Here is a 21,925-nt window from a genome sequence, read left to right as displayed (position 1 = left end):
GATACAAATGCTTGTCCAGCCTACCCTGAGGCAGGAAATTCTAGCAGGTACATACGTTATCACATTTGATCTTCCAATAACCCTGTGGAAGAAATATTTAAATGCCATTTGCCCAATATCACTCCAAAGGTAGGAGAAGGAGCCAGAGGTCAAAAGCGAGTCTGCCTGACTCCAAAGCCTTTCCATTCTTCTTACTCCCCCAAACTGTCCCCTCCAGGCTATCGTTTCCTAAGAGAGGATTCTGAGGCACCTCTCCAGGTCCCTTCTGAGAAGCAGCCCATGTGGGCAGGTGGGAGCTTGGGAAAAGGTAGTAGAGATTGACTCAGTTTACTCAGGGAAGAAGCCAGCAGTTGGGGATCCAGATGCCCCAGTTTTATACGTCTGGGATGTGCCCATGTCATCCCTGCCCTGCCTCTGTGGCATCCTCCAGACAACTGTCAGTGTTAGACACGCTGGGAGGTCACCTTGTGGCTGGCACGTTATAGGAACTCAAAGGAGACGGGAGGAAAGGTCAAGTGTGGCCTCTGCCTGCTCTAACCCTGCCCTGCCTGTCTCCACATTCAAGACCTGACCATGTGAGCAACTGCCCGCTCTGGGGGCGTTTCACTCCCTCACCTCCTGTGCCCACCAGCAGGGCGTGCCTAGCTGCAGGATGGAGCTCGTCTTCTGGCCAATGACTCAGAACCCCAAGTCCGCTCTTCACTGCTTGCATAAGGACTCTGGGAAAAGCACCCAAAACACCCTTTTGGGGGGAAGAAGGGCTCTCTGGTATTAGAGGGAGAGGGCTGTCTTGGTATTTTTTATTTAATGGCAATTGAAGCTGAAGCTTGACAAATGGAAGTTTGTTCTCATTAGTCCTGAGGATGCCTTTGTCAGCAAAGGGCAACACATCCCAGAATCTCCCAGACGAATGGGTTCTGGACCCTCCTGTCTCTCCCCATCCTTCCTCTACATCTTAAAGGCATCGGATCCAGTCCCCACCAAAAGAACCCGCTCTCATCACGCTCACGCCAATCACTATGAAATAACTGTCTTCAACTGGACATCTACCCAACAGGCTACGTACATTCTCTCTAATGTGAACACTGGCCTTACATGGCACGTGTGACCTTCCCTATTTTACATATGAAGAAACTGAGGCTCCAAGAAATTAAGAAATCCAAAATCACATGGGTGGTCGATGGGAGCGTTGTACTTGGCCCCAAGTCGGCTGACCCTCCTCTTTCCACGGTTCTGCATCACCAACGGGAAGAAGGTCACAGAGTCACCTCGTATACCAACTAGAGCCCTGGAGCAGGTAAGCGTGCAGTGGATGGGGAGACGGCCCATGCGCCTGGAAACCCCTCCATTCACCTGCACTGTTACTTATGTGGATGCCTGTCTTTCCTACCAGACAGTGAGCACCTCTCAGAGCTGGTCCAGCCCCCTTCACCTGCCCCCAGGTTCCCCACATGGTACTTCAAGGAAGAACATAGGGACATGAAAAAAGCTTCTCATTTTGAGAAAGTCCCTCTGAGTCCTGCCTTCCCAAGTACAGGGTGGGGCAAAAGTAGGGTTACAGTTGTTTGTATGGAATATAATACAATAATTACTAAGTAATAATATAAGAATAAATTCTCAGCGTACTCACAACTGTAAACCTACTCCCACCCCATCTCCCCCTTATATTCAAAGATCAGTTGCCAGACCCCTTGCAGCAAGGACACAGGCATGTGACCTGGGCTCTGCCCTGACAGTTCTTGACTCAGCACCAATCTTCAGGCAGACGCAGGCACAGGCTTCTGTTTTGCGGTCGGCTTTCAGGGTGGCCTTAGTCACAAGGTGGACTTCCGGTGGCAGGAGAGACCGTGGTTGCAGTGAGGTCGGCTCCTGGCATGCAGCCCATTGGCAGCGGCGATACTTGCCCCATCCGGGCAGATCTGCACGGAGGTTCTGAGTTTCTAGCCTTCCCTCAAGTCTTCCTCCTGCCCTCCCAACGAGCCTATGCACCCTCTCCTATAGTTTAATCAATCCCTATTTTGCTTAAACTAGCCCTAGTGAATTCCAATATTTGCAACTCAATAAATATTTGGCAAATAGACATTTTAAAGTCACCTCTCACACTGGAGGCTGGAGAGGAAGCCCCATTGCGAGGCCTAAGCCCTGCCTCCTCTCCTCACCTCCTCGCTGGATGGCCAAGTCCCTCAGCAGCCTCCATCCATGGAAGCAGGACACAGCCCAAGGTGTTGTATCTGGCACAGTGCCTGGCACACCGTAGGCCCAAGGAAATACTTATTAATTGTGTATTTCTCCAAAGTCGTCTGTATCCCAGGATTCCCTGGGCTGCTTCTTGAAATTCCCATCCATCGACTTATTTTTGTATGCCAGGCACCAGCCACATAGCTTTGCAACTATGAGCTCATCTAACCTTCAGATGGGTGGTAGCATCCGCATCTTGCAGCTGAGGAAACTGAGGCTTGGAGACATGAAGAGGCTTGTCCACGGTCACAGCCTGTAAGCAGTGGATCAGGTTTGTACCGAGGACTGTCTGACTCCAGAACCTGAAATTCCCAATCCTTTCCTCACTGGAGGGCGGATGTCTCACCTTAGGTAGTCCAGTCACCATCGGGGGATATGGCCAACGTCAATAAACCCTACTGCCCATTTGGGAATCAATGGCTGGATGGGCTGGAACCCCAGAGGCTCTGATTTAAAACGGGAAGATTTAAAGCTATTGTACTCTTCTCTTTTCAAAACAAATGTTATAAACAATATCTGGACACCTGTGGCTATTGTCTAAGGCCACACGATGTTTGGGACATCCCCCACTGTCGAGGACTCTCTCAGACTCCTGAGGAGCAGAACAACAATCGCTGTTTTTGCTGGAGGAGCTGGAGCAAGCACTAAGGGCCTCTGTTATGGCCTGGATGTCTCTGTCCCCCCAAAAGGGCATATATTCAAGTCTAATCCCCTATATGATGGTGTTAGGGGGTGGGATCTTCGGGAGGTAAGGGAGTCCTGAAGGTGGAGCCCTCATGTGTGGGATTAGTGCTCTTATCAGAAGAGGCCGGAAGCTCGCTCCCCCTCTCTTTCTGCCACGCGAGGACACAGCTATGTCTGCAGTCTGCCACCCAGAAGAGGGCCCTCAGCAGAGCCCAACCGCCCTGGCACCCTGATCTTGAACTTCCAGGCCCTGAACCGTGAAAAGTAGATTTCTGTTATATATGAGCCACCTAGTTTAGGGTATTTTGTTATAGCGGCCTGAACTAAGACAAACCCCCTCCCCGGCTCTCTCCTCTCCTCCTCAGCTTGCAGGGAGGGGCTGCAGGCAGAAAGCGGGAGCTGGCGGAGGGAACACAAGTGGGGAGCCCCTCCCGCCGGGTGAATCTCATCTGCTCTGACAGGCGATGGTCCCAGAAGACGGGGGTTGGAGAGATAAGGAAGGGCAGCAGGCTGCTAATGTTCCCCCTCCCACCTACAGACCGCTGACCAGCACTGTTTGAAGAGGCCCAAGCATCACTCAAGGCTTGTTCATGTGAACCAGGCCCCACCCTGAAGAGACACAGGGGAGATGTCAGGAATGTGTGACCCCTGAGTGCGAAGGCCAAGGTGAGGGCTAGTGCGAGTCTGGGCCTCCCACCCGGCGTGTGTAAACTGAATTCCAGTGGCCTAAATCCATGTCCTGTGTTCTGTTTGACAAGCAAAGTGCTTAAAAAAAATTTTTTTTAAGTTATTTTCTAGCATCTTCTAGTTGAGAGATTTCATCATCTGTGAGCCCTGGGGATTGAGGAGTGCAGGGCCCTTTAAGAATGGAAAGTGAAAGTCTATTTAGCTAAATTAAGTCTGCATATACACCTTTACCATAAATTCCCTCCTGGTATAGATCCAAGAGAAACTGGCACACAGATCTGGAAGGAGAAGGTGGGGATCTGCACAGTGGGGTTGTTGGAGGAGGAGGGGATGAGGTTCAGAAGCAATCGAGGCCTCTATTGTGGGGGATGAAGAAGTGGTGGATTCAGCAAGTGGTGGCGACAGCCTGGAGAGGCACACAGCACCCTGGATGGGCCTGTAAAAACATGAAGCTGCAAAAGGAAGGAAATAGAATTCGGTTTCTAGCACAATATTATTTACATAAATTAAAATACATGCACATCAAATAATTTAGATTTTGTAAAATCATAAAAATAAAAGCAACTGTATCAGGTGCAGAGAAAAGAGCTGGAAGGCATGGGCCCTCTCTGATAAACATTCCACACACTCAACCCAACTCAGAGCCACTTCCCAAAGAACCCAGCCTGAAACGCTATTTGATATTTTTAAATTTGCTTAAAAAGCAGCAAAAAAAAAATGATTTCAATGTTATTTGTTACTGACCAGTTTTTAATTATTAGTTTCCTGCCCCCCCAAAATAACAAACTTCAAAGCAAACAGGGTAAATTCCCCTCCAGCCAAACATTCAATGCGAGGGACCAGAGAGTCGGTCATCAAACGACGCTGACAGTGGAGCACAGTCTCAAAACGCTGAGCCGAGTACAACCCCGGGTGGCTGTTCTGAGCGTTATGTTCTGTAATAAGCTCTCTTGGGTATTGCCTAGTGGTTTCGTTTATTAATTACCCTCATTTTGTGCAGAATTATTGGATTGTGTGCACAAAGTTTCAGTTTCTTCTGCCAAGGGATACTGTTTTCTTTGAGGGTCAGGTTTACATAAAGAGCTAAGGAGTTCGCAGCCACAAGAGAAGAGAAGGGAAGGGAAGGGAAGGGAAGGGAAAGGGAAGGGAAGGGAAGGTACGGGAAGGGAAGGGACGGAAAGGGAAGGGAAGGGAAGGGAAGGGAAGGGGAGAAAGGGACAACTCAGGGAGCGGAGGGGGAAATAACATCAATCTTCATTAATTCAGGACTTACTACATGTCAGGAGCTGGGCCGAGAGCTTGACAAGGTATGAGCTCACACATGGCCACCCTAAGAGATGGACCTTTAATAACCCATCATTTGTATGCAAGGCTGAGGCTTAGTGTGGTTAAACGATCTGCCCAAGACCCTAGAGCTAGTCAGTGGCAGAGCCAAGACTTGAACCCACATCTCTCTGGCTCCAAAGCCCTGATGCAAGGCTCACAGCGCCTGTCAGTCAAGTCCCACTGCAATATTCTGGAGGCCAAAGTCAGGTTCAAGCCGCTAACAGTGCAATAGGAAGGCAGGAGGTACCTCTGGGGCCTTAGAAGAAAGGCCAGTTTTGAAACCAGTTGTGATTGGAGTGTGGCCTTAGGATGAATAAACCCTGAGACCTCTATGAAGTGTGGGATCCAGGTGTCTGGGAGACCTGAGGCCAGGACATGTCCCTGGCGGATCTGAGGCTGGGCTGGCCCCTGAGTGCCTTGGCCCCATCTACCCAATTTTGCCCCCAAAAGGGGCAGTTCCTCCGGGAAAGCCCATCTGCAAGTCAGGCCACCCCTGTTCCTCCCAGCTCTAGGGTTGCCATAGCAACCATTTGAGTCAGCTGATACTTTCTCAAGAAGGGGTCCCTCACAGAAAGGGAGGGAGATTAAAGGGGAGAGAGGGAGGGAAAGTCTTGAAGGGTGTTGTTGGTCACCTCAGTCTCTGCCCCAGTGGGTAGAGGGGCCCGAGTCAGTTCAGAGAAGTGGGGAGCACAGAGGGTTACAGTAAAATTTCCCAGGTATCTCCAACCTGGACACATAGAGAAAACGGCCAAAGCTGCACAACCCTTTAGGGTAAACTGGAGGCATCTGGGAGCATCTACTGGAAACTGGGTGGAAAAAAACCTTTAGGATTACATTTTCTTTATATTATACTAGAGGCCCAGTGCACAAAATCTGTGCACGGGTGGGGTCCCTAGGCCTGGACAGGGATCGAAGCATGAGCATCTAGCATGGAAGGGCAGGTCCCAGCTGACCCCTGGGCCCTGGGTAGCACCTGGGCCCCCGGGCCCCTGTGTGCCCCCCTCTGCCTGAGTTATGGCACCCAAGTCCCCATGCAGAGATGTGGCGAGTGCAGCCGGATGCCGCGGGCCAGGGCACAGCGTGGGCCTCTGGGCCACCCAGTGGCACTGCACAGAAGCCGGGCGGGCAGTGCGCGCTCTCCTGACCAGCCTCGCAGACCAGCTCCTGCGCAAACCCACGGGGAGCCCAACTGGCCCTGGAGGTCCCAGTGGCTGTGGCCCAGCTCATCCGAAAGAGGCTGAGCAGGTTCGGAGCGAGCTCCTTGTGGGTGCCCAGCACCTGAGCATGGGGGCTTCCCTGGTGCATGAGCCCTGGCGTCCTGGGGGAGGGTAGCAGGGGAAGTGAGAGCGAGCTTGGCGGACACCCCGCATTCTCACCACACCTCTGTCCCTGTCACCCTTGCCTCCCAGGTAGCCTGGCAAGAGGTCACAGAGCATCACGGATGCCTGCCATGTTCCGCGTCACCCCCAGTGGTCAATGCACGTCATAGCGAGCAGTTGAACTCTGGGTTGAACAACCGCCCAAGGGGATAATTTGCATATTAGGCTTTTATTATATAGGATAATTTTGATAAGAAAAATAAGTACAAAAAAATAGGGAGAATATTAAATATTGAATACCCACAATCCAGTCACATTATAACAAGGAATGTCAACATTAAAACTTCCCAATAAAATATTTTCAAAATATTTAATGAGTAACATGAGCTTTCTTTCATGAACAATTTTTTACTATCAGGCTTTACGGGTGAAATGGCCATACTCAGTTCTTGATGGGGTCTTTTTTAAAGAAATATATTTTTATTGATTTCAGAGAGGAAAGGAGAGGGAGAGAAAAACATCAATGATGAGAGAGAATCATTGATGGGCTGTCTCCTGAACTCCCCCTACTGGGAATCAAGCCTGCAACCCAAGCATGTGCTCTGACTGGGAATCAAACTTGACCTCCTGGTTCATAAATTGATGCTTAACCACTGAGCCACACCGGCCAGGCTTAATGGGGGCTTTTGAATGATGATCTATTGAAATTCAGGAAAGTTACTATTGATAGGAAACTTGTTCATACAAGTACATGATAAAAAAAATAATGTAAAATAATGTAAGATCATCTTATAACCATTCAAAAATGTATAACACTTGAAATTTTATTAAAAGAACCTAACAGCTCTTCCTTTTCTTTCTTTGACAAACATAATGTTGAAATTTCTCGTTATTATGTGAATGAATTGTGGATACAATCAAACATTTCATATCAAGTATTTCACAATAATGAGGAAGTTCTCATTTGCAGAGAGTGCACGTATTGTTAGCGCTCTCTCCCTGCAGCTAACACAGATGCCACCAAAGGGGCACTTCCCCTGCAGGTGGCTTCCGTCTCTACCTGTTGTAAAGTCAGGGTATGGAGCCATCTCCTAGAGTTTCTTCACGGTGGAGATCCTGACCAACTTCTTGATCCCCCCACTTCATGACTTAGACCATATTGGACTGGGCTCCTTGCTTCCAGGACACCAGGGAGGTGAACCCCTCTTCAAGTCCAGGCACCCCTTGTCCACAGAACACAGATGGCTGCTGACACAGGTGTCCAGGTGGCAAAGCACCTCCTGAGCCAGGCTCAGCCAAACCTGGTGCAAGTGTGGCTTGTCATCCTGAAGCCTGCTACTTCCCCCTGAGGGACCAGGACGCCTCGGCTCTGTCTGGTAAGGGGACCGGCCATCCCAGTTTGCCTGGGACTAAGAGGTTTCCTGGGATGGGGTTCTTTCAGTGCTAGTATTGGGAAAGTCCCAGGCAAGCTGAAATGAGCTGGCCATCCTACATGGCCACCTGAAGGCTACAAGAATCAGTTTTTTGCTGAACACCTGAAACCCATATGCTGCGCACAAACAGTGGATTAGAGCAGTGTTTCTCAAGTGTCCGTGTGCACATGAATAACCTGGGATCTTAATAAAGATTCCAAATCAGAAGTCGGGGTGGGGCCTAAGATTCTACATTTCTAACAGGCGCCCAGATGAGGCAGATGCTGCTGGGGCATAAACCGCACTGAACTTCAAGGGCTTGGATCAGGGCACTGAAACCAAAGACAAGACTCCATCACTGTGAGAGAAGATTTGCAGCCAACAGTCCCAGAGGAGTCAGGGAAAGAGCAGAAAAGGGTCACTGAATCCCATCCCCACCATTTAAAAAACAATCATCCCCAAGGCCCACAGATTTGAGAAGTTGCTCTCTCCATAGAGCAATGTCACCCATGAGGACAGATTTCCTGTTGCCTCTAGGCCACTCAATTTCGAGAGCCGTTGACATCGGCTAGACCCCGGCATGGGTCATTACAGAGTGTCAGGCAGTGGTGAGCTCATCAGGCAAGGTCCCTGACTTACAGTATCTGCAGGCTGGCTCATAGTTCGTGCAGCCAAGACTGTGTGTATATGTCTTCATTCATTCCCTTGTTCATTCATGTATTTGCCAAATAGTGTCTAACAACCTACTATGTGTTAGGTACTGAAGAAGGATACTGAGTGTGATCCCAGTATTGCAGTTTTGGGTAATAAAAAGGGATAGAGCCCTGGGATGACCCTCCTATTGAAAACAATTAAGATATCTGGATAAAATAAGAAAAAAATCTTCTTAAATGTCAGATAAGCTAGCAAGAAAGTAAACAATGCATGAGGCCAAAAAAATAAAATTGAATGAATGAAGGCAGGAACCAAAAAGCTAAGGACAGTAGCAGCTGTTTGCCCGGGGGATATTCACTGAACTCACGCTCAAGCTTTGTGAAACTGAGCTTTGCTTTTTCCGGTATCCTAGGGCAGTGGTCGGCAAACTGCGGCTCGCAAGCCACATGTGGCTCTTTGGCCCCTTGAGTGTGGCTCTTCCACAAAATACCACGTGTGGGCGCGCACGTACAGTGCAATTGAAACTTCGTGGCCCATGCGCAGAAGTCGGTATTTTGTGGAAGATCCACACTCAAGGGGCCAAAGAGCCGCATGTGGCTCGAGAGCCAGTTTGCCAACCACTGTTAGGGTAAGCTGACAAAACCAAGGGAGTGCCCAAAGTGGGGAGTCTGATAGGAGTTTTTTCCCTCAAATAGCTGAGACTTCAAAAGGCAAAACTCTCAGGTTAAAGACAAAGGAGAAATACCAACCACCCCCTCCTTTATGGGATTTGCAAGGAAAATGGATTGTCTTAAAACTAAGCACTAAGTGAAAAATGGAAAAAGTAACTACTGAGAATTTGGAACCATCAGCCATCCCTTATACAAGTTGGTAACTTGAACTCACACAACCTGGGGGGTCCCACACTCCACAAACCAAGAATTTAATTTACAGTGGTTGCTGCCAGGAAGTGCCCCAGTGGCCTGGCAGATGCAAAAAAATAAAAACAAATATTCTTTGGAAGCGCCCTCTGCAATCACAGGTCTCACAAATTTCCATAAATAGAAATTCAAGGAAAATGAGCAAACCACACTATAAAACTACCCAAATACATGAGAAAACAAGGCATCATGACGGAGAAGCAACAGAAACAACTGGCAGCAGGACAGACCTGCAAGGGTTTCAGGTACTGAACTTATCATACAACTTGGAAAATATGTGTGCTATTTTAGAATAAATAGAAAATAAGTCTTAAAATATGTGCAGGGAGCAAGAAACAGTAAAGAATAACTAAACAGATTTGAAAAAGAAATAAAGACAGCATGTAGAAATGAATAATATAATAACTAAAATCAAATACTGGGTGGGCAGACTTAACTGCAAATTAAACACGGCTAAAGAAGGAATTGGTGAACTGAAAAATAATTACAAAGACACTCTCCAGAATTAAACACAAAATGCAAAATGATAGATTGTTAAAGGGACAAAAAAAGAATGAAAGATACAGTAAATAGGTCTAATATACAGCAAACTAGAGTTCCAGAAGGAAAATGCAGGAGAATGAATCAGAAGCAATATTATAAAAACTAATCACTGAGACCTTTCAGAACTGATGAAAAACATCAACCCTTAGATTCAAAAGTCCAGTGAATCCAACCAGATTAAATAAAAAGACGCCCACATTTAGACTCACAGTAAAACTCCAAAATCAATGGCAAGATTTTTTAAGTAGCCAGAAAGAAAATACTATTTTTTAAAAGGAGCACCACTAGATGATGACTGATTCTCGATAGCAGCCATGGAAACCAGAAGAAAATGGAATGTTATTTTCAATGTGCTGAGATAAATAAATGTCAGCCAAAATTTCATACCCAGAGAAGTTATCTTGAAATATCAAGGGCTTAATTATTTTTTTAATTTTTTGGATATATGAAAATTGAGAGTTTGCCACTAGCAGATCCTCAATGAAAGTTGTACAATGGGGAAAAAAGAAAAGAAATTCCAGAAAGAAGGTCTGAGATAGAAGAAGTGAAGTAGTAACTATATGGGGAAATCTAATCAATATTGACTACATGAAATTACATAAAAAGGAATGTATCAAGAGGATTTTTTAACTTACAAAATTTAAATGCAGAAAAGATTAAACTTCCACAGGATTTGCCCTATCACCATAAACAATTTGGAAAATGTATAGGAGCGGGGAGTGAGAGAGCGAGCACTGGTTTCAGATACTGGAAAATAAATAGCACAGGACTGAGCACGAAAAGAAGAAAAACAAATGGGATGAGCCCTATGATTGTCCGAGCTCATTTCCTGGAGACAGTTTCTAGACTGCAGTGCAGGGACAGATAATGCAAACAGAGCCCAGTGGTCTGAGTTAAGTAGATGGATATCAGAGTGTAGGGACATCATGTGGCTAAAATGTGTGAGTCAGGTTACCAGAGAAATGGAACATGTAGGGGGAAGAGATCTGCCAAGGGGTATTTGGCTGAATACTGATCTACACATGCATTCAGTGAAATTCTACAAGGTCAGGGGTCAAGAAAGAACCACTGGAAAGTAACAGCGGACAAAACAAGTCCAGGAGTCCGCAAAGAGAGGGGAATTGTTCATGTTCCCACCATCCAGAGTGGTGACACCTCACAATACATGGGACACTGGATAAATTCCTTAGAAGGGGCACACTTTAGTAGTGGCACCCACCATTAAAAAAAAAACTAAAATTAAGCTTTCGAAAGGTCATAAGAATCCTTAAGTAACTTAATTGTGTGCTAGAGTATGTTCCAATGCAATATAAAGGATTCCAACAAAATCCAGCATTCAACAACAGAAAATGCATAATGTCCACATGGCAGTTTATTGCTTCTTAACTCTAAATGCACCCCTTTTTGTCCTGCCTTGTGACACTGGAGCTAGACCCTGAACACTGGGTGCTATATTCGACTTGGTCCTTAAAGTATATTGAGGCAGGCGGGGAGGTGTCACTGCAAGGCCATTGCAAGACATTTCTCTTCCTGGTTCTGGTGTTTTTTATCTCCACAGCTGCCAATGGTGCCGGGGCTGACCAGCAGACCCTGAGCGGCAGATGAATGATTACTCTGACACGCATTTCTGTAAAAGAGAGGGCTAAGGGCTGCTTGGCTTGAGAAACCAAACAGCCCTGTTCGCCTGCCTCCTCAGGCTTTTATTGTAACAACAGCTTGAACTAAAATTAACTATTAGATACTATCAGCAGGGTAAGTATCCTTGAGAAAACACATGCATCTGCAGTGTCCTTTAAACAGGGACGTCTAAAGACTAAACATAAAGATTCCAGTAAAACACCTGGGGGCTCAGACTTGTTTAGAAAAGCCTTCAGCATGGTCCCCCTAGAGCAGGGGTGGGCAAACTTTTTGACTCGAGGGCCACAATGGGTTCTTAAACTGGACCGGAGGGCCGGAACAAAAGCATGGATGGAGTGTTTGTGTGAACTAATATAAATTCAAAGTAAACATCGTTACATAAAAGGGTACGGTCTTTTTTTTTTTTTTAGTTTTATTCATTTCAAATGGGCCGAATCCGGCCCGCGGGCCGTAGTTTGCCCACGGCTGCCCTAGAGGCCTCTGACCTTTCGGAGATTCCTCCTTACAGACTTTCCAACCAAGTCCCATGCTTCCCCACACAATGGTGTTTAGGAGGCCTGGTTCACTGGCACCCTAGCTTATTGGCTAGTTGATAGGCAGAGCCTATAGACCAGCTATGGCCCATCTATACCCTCTAATGCAGTGGTTCTCAACTTGTGGGTCAAGACCCCTTTGGCGGTAGAACGACCCTTTCACAGGGGTCGCCTAAGACCATCCTGCATATCAGATATTTACATTATGATTCATAACAATAGCAACATTACAGTTATGAAGTAGCAATGAAAATAATTTTATGGTTGGGTCACAACATAAGGAATTGTATTTAAAGGGCCAGAAGGTTGAGAACCACTGCATGAGTTTTCCAACCATCCAGTGGATTGTTGCTATGGAAATCTCTGACCCACACCCTCTGGCAAGTTTCTTCTCCACTGGAAGGCAATGTGTTCATATAGCAGCCACACCCTCTGCAACAAGATCTGAATCTAAGCAGGGGTAGGGGTAAGAATGCTTCTTCCAATTTCTTATTTCCTTCCTTGTCTTCTCTCCCTCCACCATAGAGGAAGTAGGGCTTCCTGCATTTGTTATTCCTATATTCCTTAAAGTCCTCCATTCCCCTTTTAGAAAAAAAACACACATTTTACTAGCTAATAATAATTTATATTAATTTGTTAAAATTACCAATGTGATTTCTGCCTTTTCCCAGCCATTGATTGATACATCCAGCATCCAATCAAAAAATTACTAAGCTTTCAAAAAAACAGGTAAATATGGAGGAAAATCAATCAACAAAAACAGACCCAGAAATAAAAGAGGTACTAGAATTAGTCATCAAGGACTTGAAAACATTATAAATTTTATAAAAATGTTCAAAGATACAAAGGAGAACATGAATAAAATGAGGATAAAATAGAATATGCAAAATAAAGGGACCCAAGGATCATAGGAGATGAAAAATACAAATCTGAACTGAAAAAAAAAATATGCTGGCTGGGATTAACAGTACTTTAGGAATTGCAGAGGAAAACATCAGACAACTTGAGAACATAGCATTGGAAATTATCCAATTAAGCGCATAGAGGAAAAAGAATGAAAAAAAAGTTAACAAACATCAATCACCTGCGAAACAAGGTCAGGGGGCCTTACACATTTGTAATCAGAGTTTCAGGAAAGAGGGGAAGCAGAAAAAATATTCTAAGAAAAAAATGGCTGAAACTTTTCCAGATTTGATAGAAACACAACAAGTACAAGAAACTCAATGAGCTCCAAGCAGAATAAAGATAAACATGTGAAAGCACATCATACTCAAAGTTGCCGAAAACCAGTGATAAGAAGAAAATCTTAAAAGCAGCCAGAGAAAAAATATCTTACACACAAAGGGAAAAAATTAAGAATTATGTCAGACTTCTCATCAGAAGCAGCCCAACGCAGAAGATAATGAATGAAAAATCTTTAAATTGATGAAAGAAAAACTACCAATTTAGAATTCTAAAGCCAATGAAAATACCTTTCAAAAATGAAGGCTAAAATTTCTGACAAACTCTGGGAGAATTTGCCTTCTCTCCAGGAAATATTAAATACAAAGCTCTTCAGGCAGAAGGAAAATGATACCAGGTAGAAATTTGGATCCACCCAAAGGAATGAAGAGAAAGAATCAGACCATTGACACATTCAACATGGATGAATCCCAACCATCAGCTAAGAGAAAGAAGCCAGACCCAAAATGCTGCATATTATATGATTCCACGTATACAAAATCCTAGAAAAGGTAAAACTATAGTGACAGAGAGAAGTTCAATGGTTGCCAAGGACTGGGTGGGGGGAAGGAGACTGACTACAAGAGGGCACAAGGGAACTTTAGAGTTGATAGTGAGGTTCTATATCTTGATTGTGGTGGTGGAGACATTTATCAAAATCTATCAAACAGCCCTATAAGGTTTGGCTCAGTGGATAGAGCGTCGGCCTGCAGACTGAGGGGTCCTAGGTGTGATTCCGGTCAAGGGCACATGCCTGGGTGGCGGGCTTGATCCCCAGTAGGGGGCACACAGGAGGTAGCTGATCAATGATTCTCTCTCATCATTGATGTTTCTATCTCTCTCTCCCTTCCTCTCTGAAATCAATAAAAATATATATTTTTAAAATCTATCAGTTTTCTTAAAATGAGTGAAGTTTGTTGTGTGTAAATGATGATCTAATAAAGTTGATTATTTAGGAAAAAAACATAAAAGACCACAATCAATGCTTTCGCTTTTAAAATGCATCACCACAATATAGAAGTTTAAAAGAAGGTGAATGGAATTAAAATGTATTAAAGTATTAAGTGTGTTTTTCAAGAGAAGGGTAAAGATATTGATTAACTTTGCATAAAGTTAAGACTTGGATAAACTGAGAAAGGAGTTTGTTATTTCTAAGGTTACCTCTAAAGAAATAGAAACATATGTGTCATTTTCTCATCAGTGAAGGGAAGATATGTAATAAACAAAAAATATTGAGTCAAAAGTGGGGTAAAGCCCTGGCTGGTGTGGCTCAGTAGGTTGGGCATTGTCCCATGCACCAAAAGGTTGCCAGTTTGATTCCCAGTCAGGGCACATGCCCAGATTGCAAGCTCGATCCCCAGTGTGTGGTAGGAAGGAGACAGCTGATCAATGTTACACTCTCACATCAACATTTCTCTCTCTCTCAAAAAATCAATTTAAAAATCTTTTTTAAAAAGTGAGGTTAAAAAAGAACATAATGGGTGAGACACATAGGAAGCACAAAATAAGATAATAGTTACAAATTTAAATAATCAGTAATTACTAGGCATTTTTATGGACTAAAAGATGGAAAAATAATTCACACAAATTCTACCCAAGAAGGCTGGTGATACTATATTGACACTAGACAAAATGGACTTTAAGGTAAAAGCATTACAATGGTAAACAGGAACACTTCATAACGACAAAATGTTCAGGTCATAAATTAAAATACATACCAATTTTAGAACTGTATGCACCTGAAACAGCCTCAAAATCAGAAGCAAAAAAAGTGACAGAACTACATGGAGAAACAGATAAATCAATCTGTCCACAATCCTAGTGTGAAGTCGTTAACACGCCTTCTCAGTAATCATTAGTAGAAACAGATTGTTTTTAAGATAGGAAAGATATTTGGCCAATATGTTTAATTTGACGGGATGAACACTATAGCTCACTGTATCCGGTGACTGCAGGAGACACATTCTTATCCATCCTTGTCCCCGGGCTACCGGGCTATGGCTGAGACACCAGGGCTCAGGGAAGAGTCCTCACCTGTCCAGCAAGACGCCATAAAACAAGGCCTTAAGGTGAATCTCTGGTTTTCTATCTCTAATTTCCTCCTCTTCCTGGATGGTTGTAGCCTCCGCTCCCCTCCAGTACAAACGCCTTTGTCCCAAAGCCACATCCGCTTCCCACTGCCAGCCCAACGGCCAGGGTGACATTGTTGAAGGCTGAGGTGTTACCAAGGAAGGAAGACATCAGGAAGCAAGGCGAGGGGAAAAGGCATTGTTGCCTGCAGCCTACAGGCTACAATTTGCCAGAGGAGGAAGCCTCCAGCAGTAGGGTGTGATTGGCTGATTGTTCCCAAACTCGCCCCAGGGAGCTAGAAGATTCAGGCTTGCGAAAACTCAACATCCTTCATCACTGAAGACAGTGGCCTTCCCTGGGCCATGGAGAGGAAGAAGATTCTCTGGGCCCCACGCTAAAAGTGGTCTTTTGTGAATGGAAAAGGAGCACAGATGCAGGTGCCTTAAAGGGCCAAGTCCATCTGACCTAGAGGTGGTGGCTGAGCAGGTGGCGTGGGGCCACTGCAGGAAACCAGGTCCCCAGGAAGTTAGACAATCGAGAATGTGGCCAGCAGACAGCTGGTTAACTCAGCCAACTTCTCCAAAGTGCCCAGAGCCTACAGGTACTGAACTGTGCGTAGGCCAGTTCATCCCTATGTTAACTGGCCATCCTGCGGGCATTTCTGACAATCCCCCACTTCTCTCCCTCTAGTTAGTCCTCAGTTTTAAGCCTTGGCTGATAGGGGCTCCATGCCATTTGTTCAGGTGTAACTTTGTGCATTGGGAGCAGTTCAAACTAGAAGAGTTCACACCAAAAAAGAAATTATAATAGTGAATTTATTCATTCAACAAATGCTCATTGAGCAGCTATCATAGTCCAGACACTTGGAGCACTTCCTGTGTGCGAAGCACGATGCTATGCACCTGATGCAATCTTCAGAGAAGCCCTCTGAGGTAGGTGTTATGATTATCTCTGTACAGATAAGAACATGGAGGCTCAGAAAGGTTGGATGATGCATCCAAGGCCATGCAACAGGTAGTGGCCAAGATGGGCCTGGACCTAGAGCCATGCTTTTTACCACAGCGTTTCCAAGGTGAGTAGACCTGATTGCGATTACAAGTCACCAGCACCTGGAAACTCCCAGCAGCGGGAAGGGTAATTGAGGGAGGCAGGCAGGGTTGGCAGGTCCAAGGTTTAGATGGAGCATGTCTGGGCTCTGTGATTGTAATTGTTCTGGTGTGTCCTGAGCAGGCAGGCTGCAGCCCCCAGGGCAGCCAGAACGGCAACTTGGGCATCTGTCCTCCAGCTGCACCCGCACAGGCACATAAAGCCCAATGAATGACCACACAGTCCCTGGCTGCAGCTCTGTGAGCCCGGCCTCAGCTACCTGCCTGTGAGGACTCGATTTCAGCCTGTTTTCCAGGCCTCGGGAAACAAGCATATGTGTTTTCTCATTGGGCCTGGGAAGGGACTTCTCCCACATCTTTTCCGTCCCTGCAGGGGAAGGCATTCCAGCAGGGAGAATTCCTTTCCCGGGGAGAGGATGAGCCAGGAAGGGCAGGAAGGGCAGGTTCGTTCTAGACAATACCCTCCCGGGTGATAGCCAGTGGAGTCCAGCGAGCTTTCCAGAGGCCCAGGGAAGTGGGGCCAGGAGGCCGAGGTGTCTGCTTTTGACAAGGAGTGAGCAGGTGGCAACACACAAACAGAGGAAGTCTGTGATTAAAAGAATTGACAGGACATAGCCCCAGAGCCACGGGGTGAGAGGGCCTCTGAGTGTGGAGACAAGACCAGGAAATTACTCCTTAGGAAGAGGTGGGGGCAGGGCCAGTCCTGCCTACGTGGGGCTCGGACCACCATTTCCTGGCGAGAACAAATGCCTCTGGGCCACAGGAAACAGCCCCGTTGAAGTGTGATGAGTCAGAAGGGGAAGCCGCTTTGTACACCCTAGAATTCTCTGCAGGTGCTGTTTGTTCTCATTCTCCTTCCAGGTGTTCACTTTGGAAGCTGTAACAGGTGGTAAGGCAGGTGTGACAAAGATAAAGATACAGGAGAGCAAATGTGGATGCCTAGAGCTAGAAAGAATGTTGACTATTGGAGTGGGAGAGGGTGGATGTGGATTCTTGAAACAAACTCAGCTCAAACCCACCCCACACACACACACCCTGTGGGAAGCAGCCTGGGAGGCATTAGCTGCCTCAGGTCTCATTCAGATCCCTACCAGGCCTTGCCTGCCCCTAGGGAAGGCCTGCAACAAGCAAATTATTTTATCAGGAGGGGAGCACCTGTTTTATTCATTCTTTATTCATTCAACCAGTGTTTATTGGATATCTATTGTGTGCCAGGTCCTGTAATAAAAAATGTGATTATAACTGTGGTAAGGACCATAAAAGAGATGTACAGAGTGCCAGAAGGGCCTATAATCGGGATGTATAAGATATATCATCAGTTATATAAGGGCCTATCATTAGGATAACGGAACTGATAAAACTGAAGAAGAGTTGATAATGAAGCTGATTTCCAAAGGATGAGTGGACATAAATTATATAAACAGGAGTAACCCAGGTGAAAGGGGTGGTCTGTGCAAAGACCCCACAAAGAGAGAATTGCTTGCGTATTGGTTGGCTTTCACCGCATAATAAATTACTCTAAAACTTCGTGGCTTAAAGCAACCCACAATTCTGTGGGCGAGAAACCTGGCTGGGCTCAGCCAGGGAGTTCCAACAACCAGGTAACGTTGTGGCTGAAGCTGGCAGAGGTGCTCTTGTGCGTCTGTGTGGACCGGCTGCCCACTGGCTGGGGCTCCTTGGTTCTTCCCCTCTCAGTCTGTCTGTCCTCTCCAGCAAGCTACCCTGGCTTCCTTCCCGTGGCAGTGCAAGGCAGCCAAAAAGGACACGCTCCGGAGCTCGGGTACTTTTCACGTCTCAGCATCCATCCCATTTGCTATCAGCCCATTGCCCAAAGCAAGACACAGAGCTAAGCTCAGAGTCAAGTGTGAACAAACTGGGGGCTGGAACTGCAATAATTTACCTCTGTGAGTTCAAGGAATTGAAGGAAAGTGGGGAAACCAGAGAGTGAGGAGCAGAGAGGAGTGTGGCACAGGAAAAACCAGAGGTGGGTGGCAGCCAGGACATGCAAGGCCTCCAATAGCACAGAGAGTTGGGTCTTTGCCCTAAAAGCAGGCAAGCCCTCTGGTCTCCGATCCTCTGTCTGGTGGGTTTGGTCAGTATAAATAAATCCCCTGAAGGCTGAACTGCCTTGGGTAAACTAGTAAAATGGATTTTCTAAGCTTCAGAAAGGGGGGGGGGGGCAGGATGTGGGGCATGGCCCACCCCACACATCCCTGCCCACAGCCCACACAGATGTAAATGCCCATTCCTTCCCACCCCTGTGCCCTAGCACCTCCTCATCCCTCAGCTGGGAGCAATCTTCTCACACCCTACCTAGGGCCAGCTCCTAGCTCCCAAGACTCAATTCAGGCACCACCACCTCAGAGAAACCCTCCCTGACGTCTGTAAGGCCCAAGACAAGGGACACGTCAAATGACACCATGAGGCCTAGGGAATAAGCCTGGGACTTATTATAGTGGCCTTGTGGTTTCTAAAACCAGGTTGGCGCGTGGCCAGCCCTGTCTATGTGGCACACACCTGTGGGCACAGTGCTTTGCCCACGTTGTAACCTTTTTATGTTTACCAGCCACTAGACTATCTTTCTTTAAGGCAGTGATGGCAAACCTATGACACGCGTGTCAGAGGTGACACGCGAACTCATTTTTTTGGTTGATTTTTCTTTGTTAAATGGCATTTAAATATATAAAATAAATATCAAAAATATACATCTTTGTTTTACTATGTTTGCAAATATTAAAAAATTTCTATATGTGACACGGCACCAGAGTTAATTTAGGGTTTTTCAAAACGCTGACACGCCGAGCTCAAAAGGTTCGCCATCACTGCTTTAAGGAGTGCCCATAACCTCAGGGCCCACACATAGAAAAGTCAGAAACACTTGAGTGAATGAATGAATGAATGAATGATTCCATCACTAAACAGAACTTTCTTCTGAAAGCCCCAGCCAGTGTTATGAAAGTCTTCGGTCGTGGCAGTTGAGGGGAAGGTGTCTTTCCAAGTAGGCCAGTGTCTCCCAGTTCCAACTAAGCCACCCACCCAGAGGAGAAAAGCCCCCTGGCTCTGGAGCAATCCAAGGCGGGGCAGTATGAGAGTGAGAGGAGGGGGCTCCTCGGAGACAAGTGCCCAACATCATTTACTGTAACAGGGAGAGAGCCAACCTGCGGTGGCGTCCACTGGAGCAGGTCTTCCCTGGGTGCTGGAACAGCTGACCACGGGCATGTGGGAGGCACTGGTGCCAGGAAGCCCACATACAGGATGACTCACTCGCCACAAGCTGGAGAAGCAACCTCTGTGAACCAGGGCTGAGAAGTGGGCCCCAAAAGCTCCAGGCCCTGCCCACCAGTCTTAACAGAGATGTTTCCATACCAGCTTCCTAGTCTTGAAACATAAGGGTTTAAATCATACTCTCCTTTTTTCAGAAAAGACACCTGAAGCCCAGAGAGATACTAGTAAACCTTTGACCCATTGGCCACTTTCAGTCAAGACCTCTCAGATAAAGACTACATTTCCCAGCTTTCTTTGCAGCTAAATGTGTCATGACTGGAACTAATGTCTATAACTTTGGAGTTGTACTCACAAAGGACAGAGGTGTGCCTCGTTTTTCTCCTTTCCACTGCCTAGTGAGCCATCTTGGACCACAGAGCCAAGAGCAACACCTTAGAACAATGGAGCAGCAGTAACATGGCAAGAACCAGGGTCCCTTATATCTGGGCGCACAACCTGGGAGCCACCATATCAACCCTGACCAGCTTATGCCACATGCACTGCTCAGTAAGAATGAAACAGCCCGCCTTGAGTAAGCTCTAAGGTATTTGCTGTGGCTGCTGAATGTGTACCCTCCTGACTCATATAACACAGGCCAGGACCAGGTTTCCTCGGGAAGCCCTGGACCACTGGAGCTGCCTATTCCAGGCACTAGTATTGTCCCAGGACAACAGAGCTGTGGCCCCCACCCCAGGAACCAGCTGTTTTCTTGGAATAAGAGGGAAGCTGCTTAGAGGAAGCAGCTAGATTGCCAAGGATGGGAAAGGAAATAAGCACGTTTGATGTTCCACCTGTGTAGACACCTGCACTAGTTGTTAAAATACTGAAATACTTCCAGGCCAGGTGATAAGCAGCCACTGCCCTGACCCAACCCATCCCTCAAATGTCCCCCTCCCCAGCTATCTTTGCCCCAGACCCAGCTATTGAAAGAGTGATGTGTGGCGTAGGACCTGTTCCTGACCTCTGGGCATGCCACTTGCTAAATGTTTTGAATATCACCCCTGGCTATAAGGTGCCTGGTCTCAACTGGTGAATGGAAATGAAACCCTGAACTCGGTGTGGAGGGTGAGGAGGATGACATGAGTTCTGAAAGCCAGAGACTGGTCACTGAATCCCCACCTCCAACTCCTTCTCTCCTCCCCAAAGCCAGAAACACCTAGACCCCACCCAGGCCTGCCCTCACCCACACAGAATGGCCCACAGTCACGCCCAGATATTATTGCACTCTTTTATTTACAGAAAACACAGATAAAGCATTTCAATGTTCATTTAGCAAACTGATCCACTCTTTTTTTTTTTCTTTTTGGCACAAAGAAATATCACAGATGGACCCCAAGATCAATCAGAAACCCATAAGATTTATCAGCCATCACTGGTCCAGGGGCAGCCACAAGACTCAGACAGACAGACAGACAGCATCGCCACAGTCTGGAAAAAATAAACAAGGTCCACATTCACCTCACAGTAAAAACCTGCTCACCGACAGGCAAGGGTGGGCAGGAGGGGGCAGTTTCTATGCTCCAAAGGGGGCAGTGGGCATTGGGGGCAGGAAGCAGGATGAGGAGGGACAGACACCATTCATAATTTAGAGAGCGGTGGCCTTTTTGTTATTCACCTCTTACCTTGTAGAAGTAAACAGTGCAAAAACTACCATGCCCTGACCACTCGTCCATTCAAAAGTTTCAGGAGTTGTGTGATTTGGGTGTCTCTCCTGGTGGGCGCCTGTGTGTATGTGTGCACATATGTGAATGTGTGAGTGTGGTGCTTGTAAACATTGCCACCATCCACACAGAGACCCAACATCCGTGTGTCTGAATGGGGTGGGGTGGGGTGGGGTGGGGGATGGGCTGTACCCCACTTCACTCCCCCTCTGCCCCAGTGATTCCTGTCCAAGACATAGTGCAAATTTCAGAGACAAACGAGGCAGAGGAAGTGGGGAGACAGGGGAGGTGGGCAAGGGGCAGGAAGGACACAAAGACAGGGTGGAAGAGGGAAGGGGAAATAAGGCAACAGTTAAAAAACGGTCCATTTTATCAAAACCGACAGCAGGTGCCCCTCACGCCCACCCCCGAGCCCCTGTCACGAGAAGGGGCGGAAGTCCCGCTCCTCCACCAGGCTGATGGCGGGGTTCTTGAGCTCCTCCTCCGAGGCGGCCATCCGGTAGCCCAGCTGCGCCAGCCCCGCTTGTAGGCGTTCTGGGCAAAGGCCACAATGTCATAGGAGAGGCGGAAGCGCAACTTTCTCGGCCGTGTCGCCGAGTTGCGCACGGATGCCGGTACTTTGTGCTTGTCCTAGGCGGGGTCGCCCTGC

At 46.9% G+C, this 21,925-nt stretch overlaps 1 protein-coding gene across 1 annotated transcript in view; it reads right to left on the bottom strand.

Moving 5' to 3' along the window:
- Positions 1-20,829: 20,829 nt before the first annotated feature.
- Positions 20,830-21,925, bottom strand: part of CHST1 (carbohydrate sulfotransferase 1) — a 4,414-nt gene continuing 3,318 nt past the window's right edge. The window contains 2 exon segments of the mRNA XM_023756681.1: positions 20,830-21,804; positions 21,807-21,925. The exon segment at positions 21,807-21,925 is cut by the window's right edge and continues 132 nt beyond it. Of these exon segments, the coding sequence (XP_023612449.1) occupies positions 21,695-21,804; positions 21,807-21,925 (229 nt within the window). The 3' untranslated portion in view covers positions 20,830-21,694.

The sequence above is a fragment of the Myotis lucifugus genome, unplaced genomic scaffold (assembly GCF_000147115.1).
Source record: "Myotis lucifugus unplaced genomic scaffold, Myoluc2.0 scaffold_97, whole genome shotgun sequence".
NCBI classification, from domain to species: domain Eukaryota; kingdom Metazoa; phylum Chordata; class Mammalia; order Chiroptera; family Vespertilionidae; genus Myotis; species Myotis lucifugus.
The sequence above is the reverse complement of the archived record's forward strand: the minus strand, read 5'-3'. Positions and strand labels throughout refer to the sequence as shown.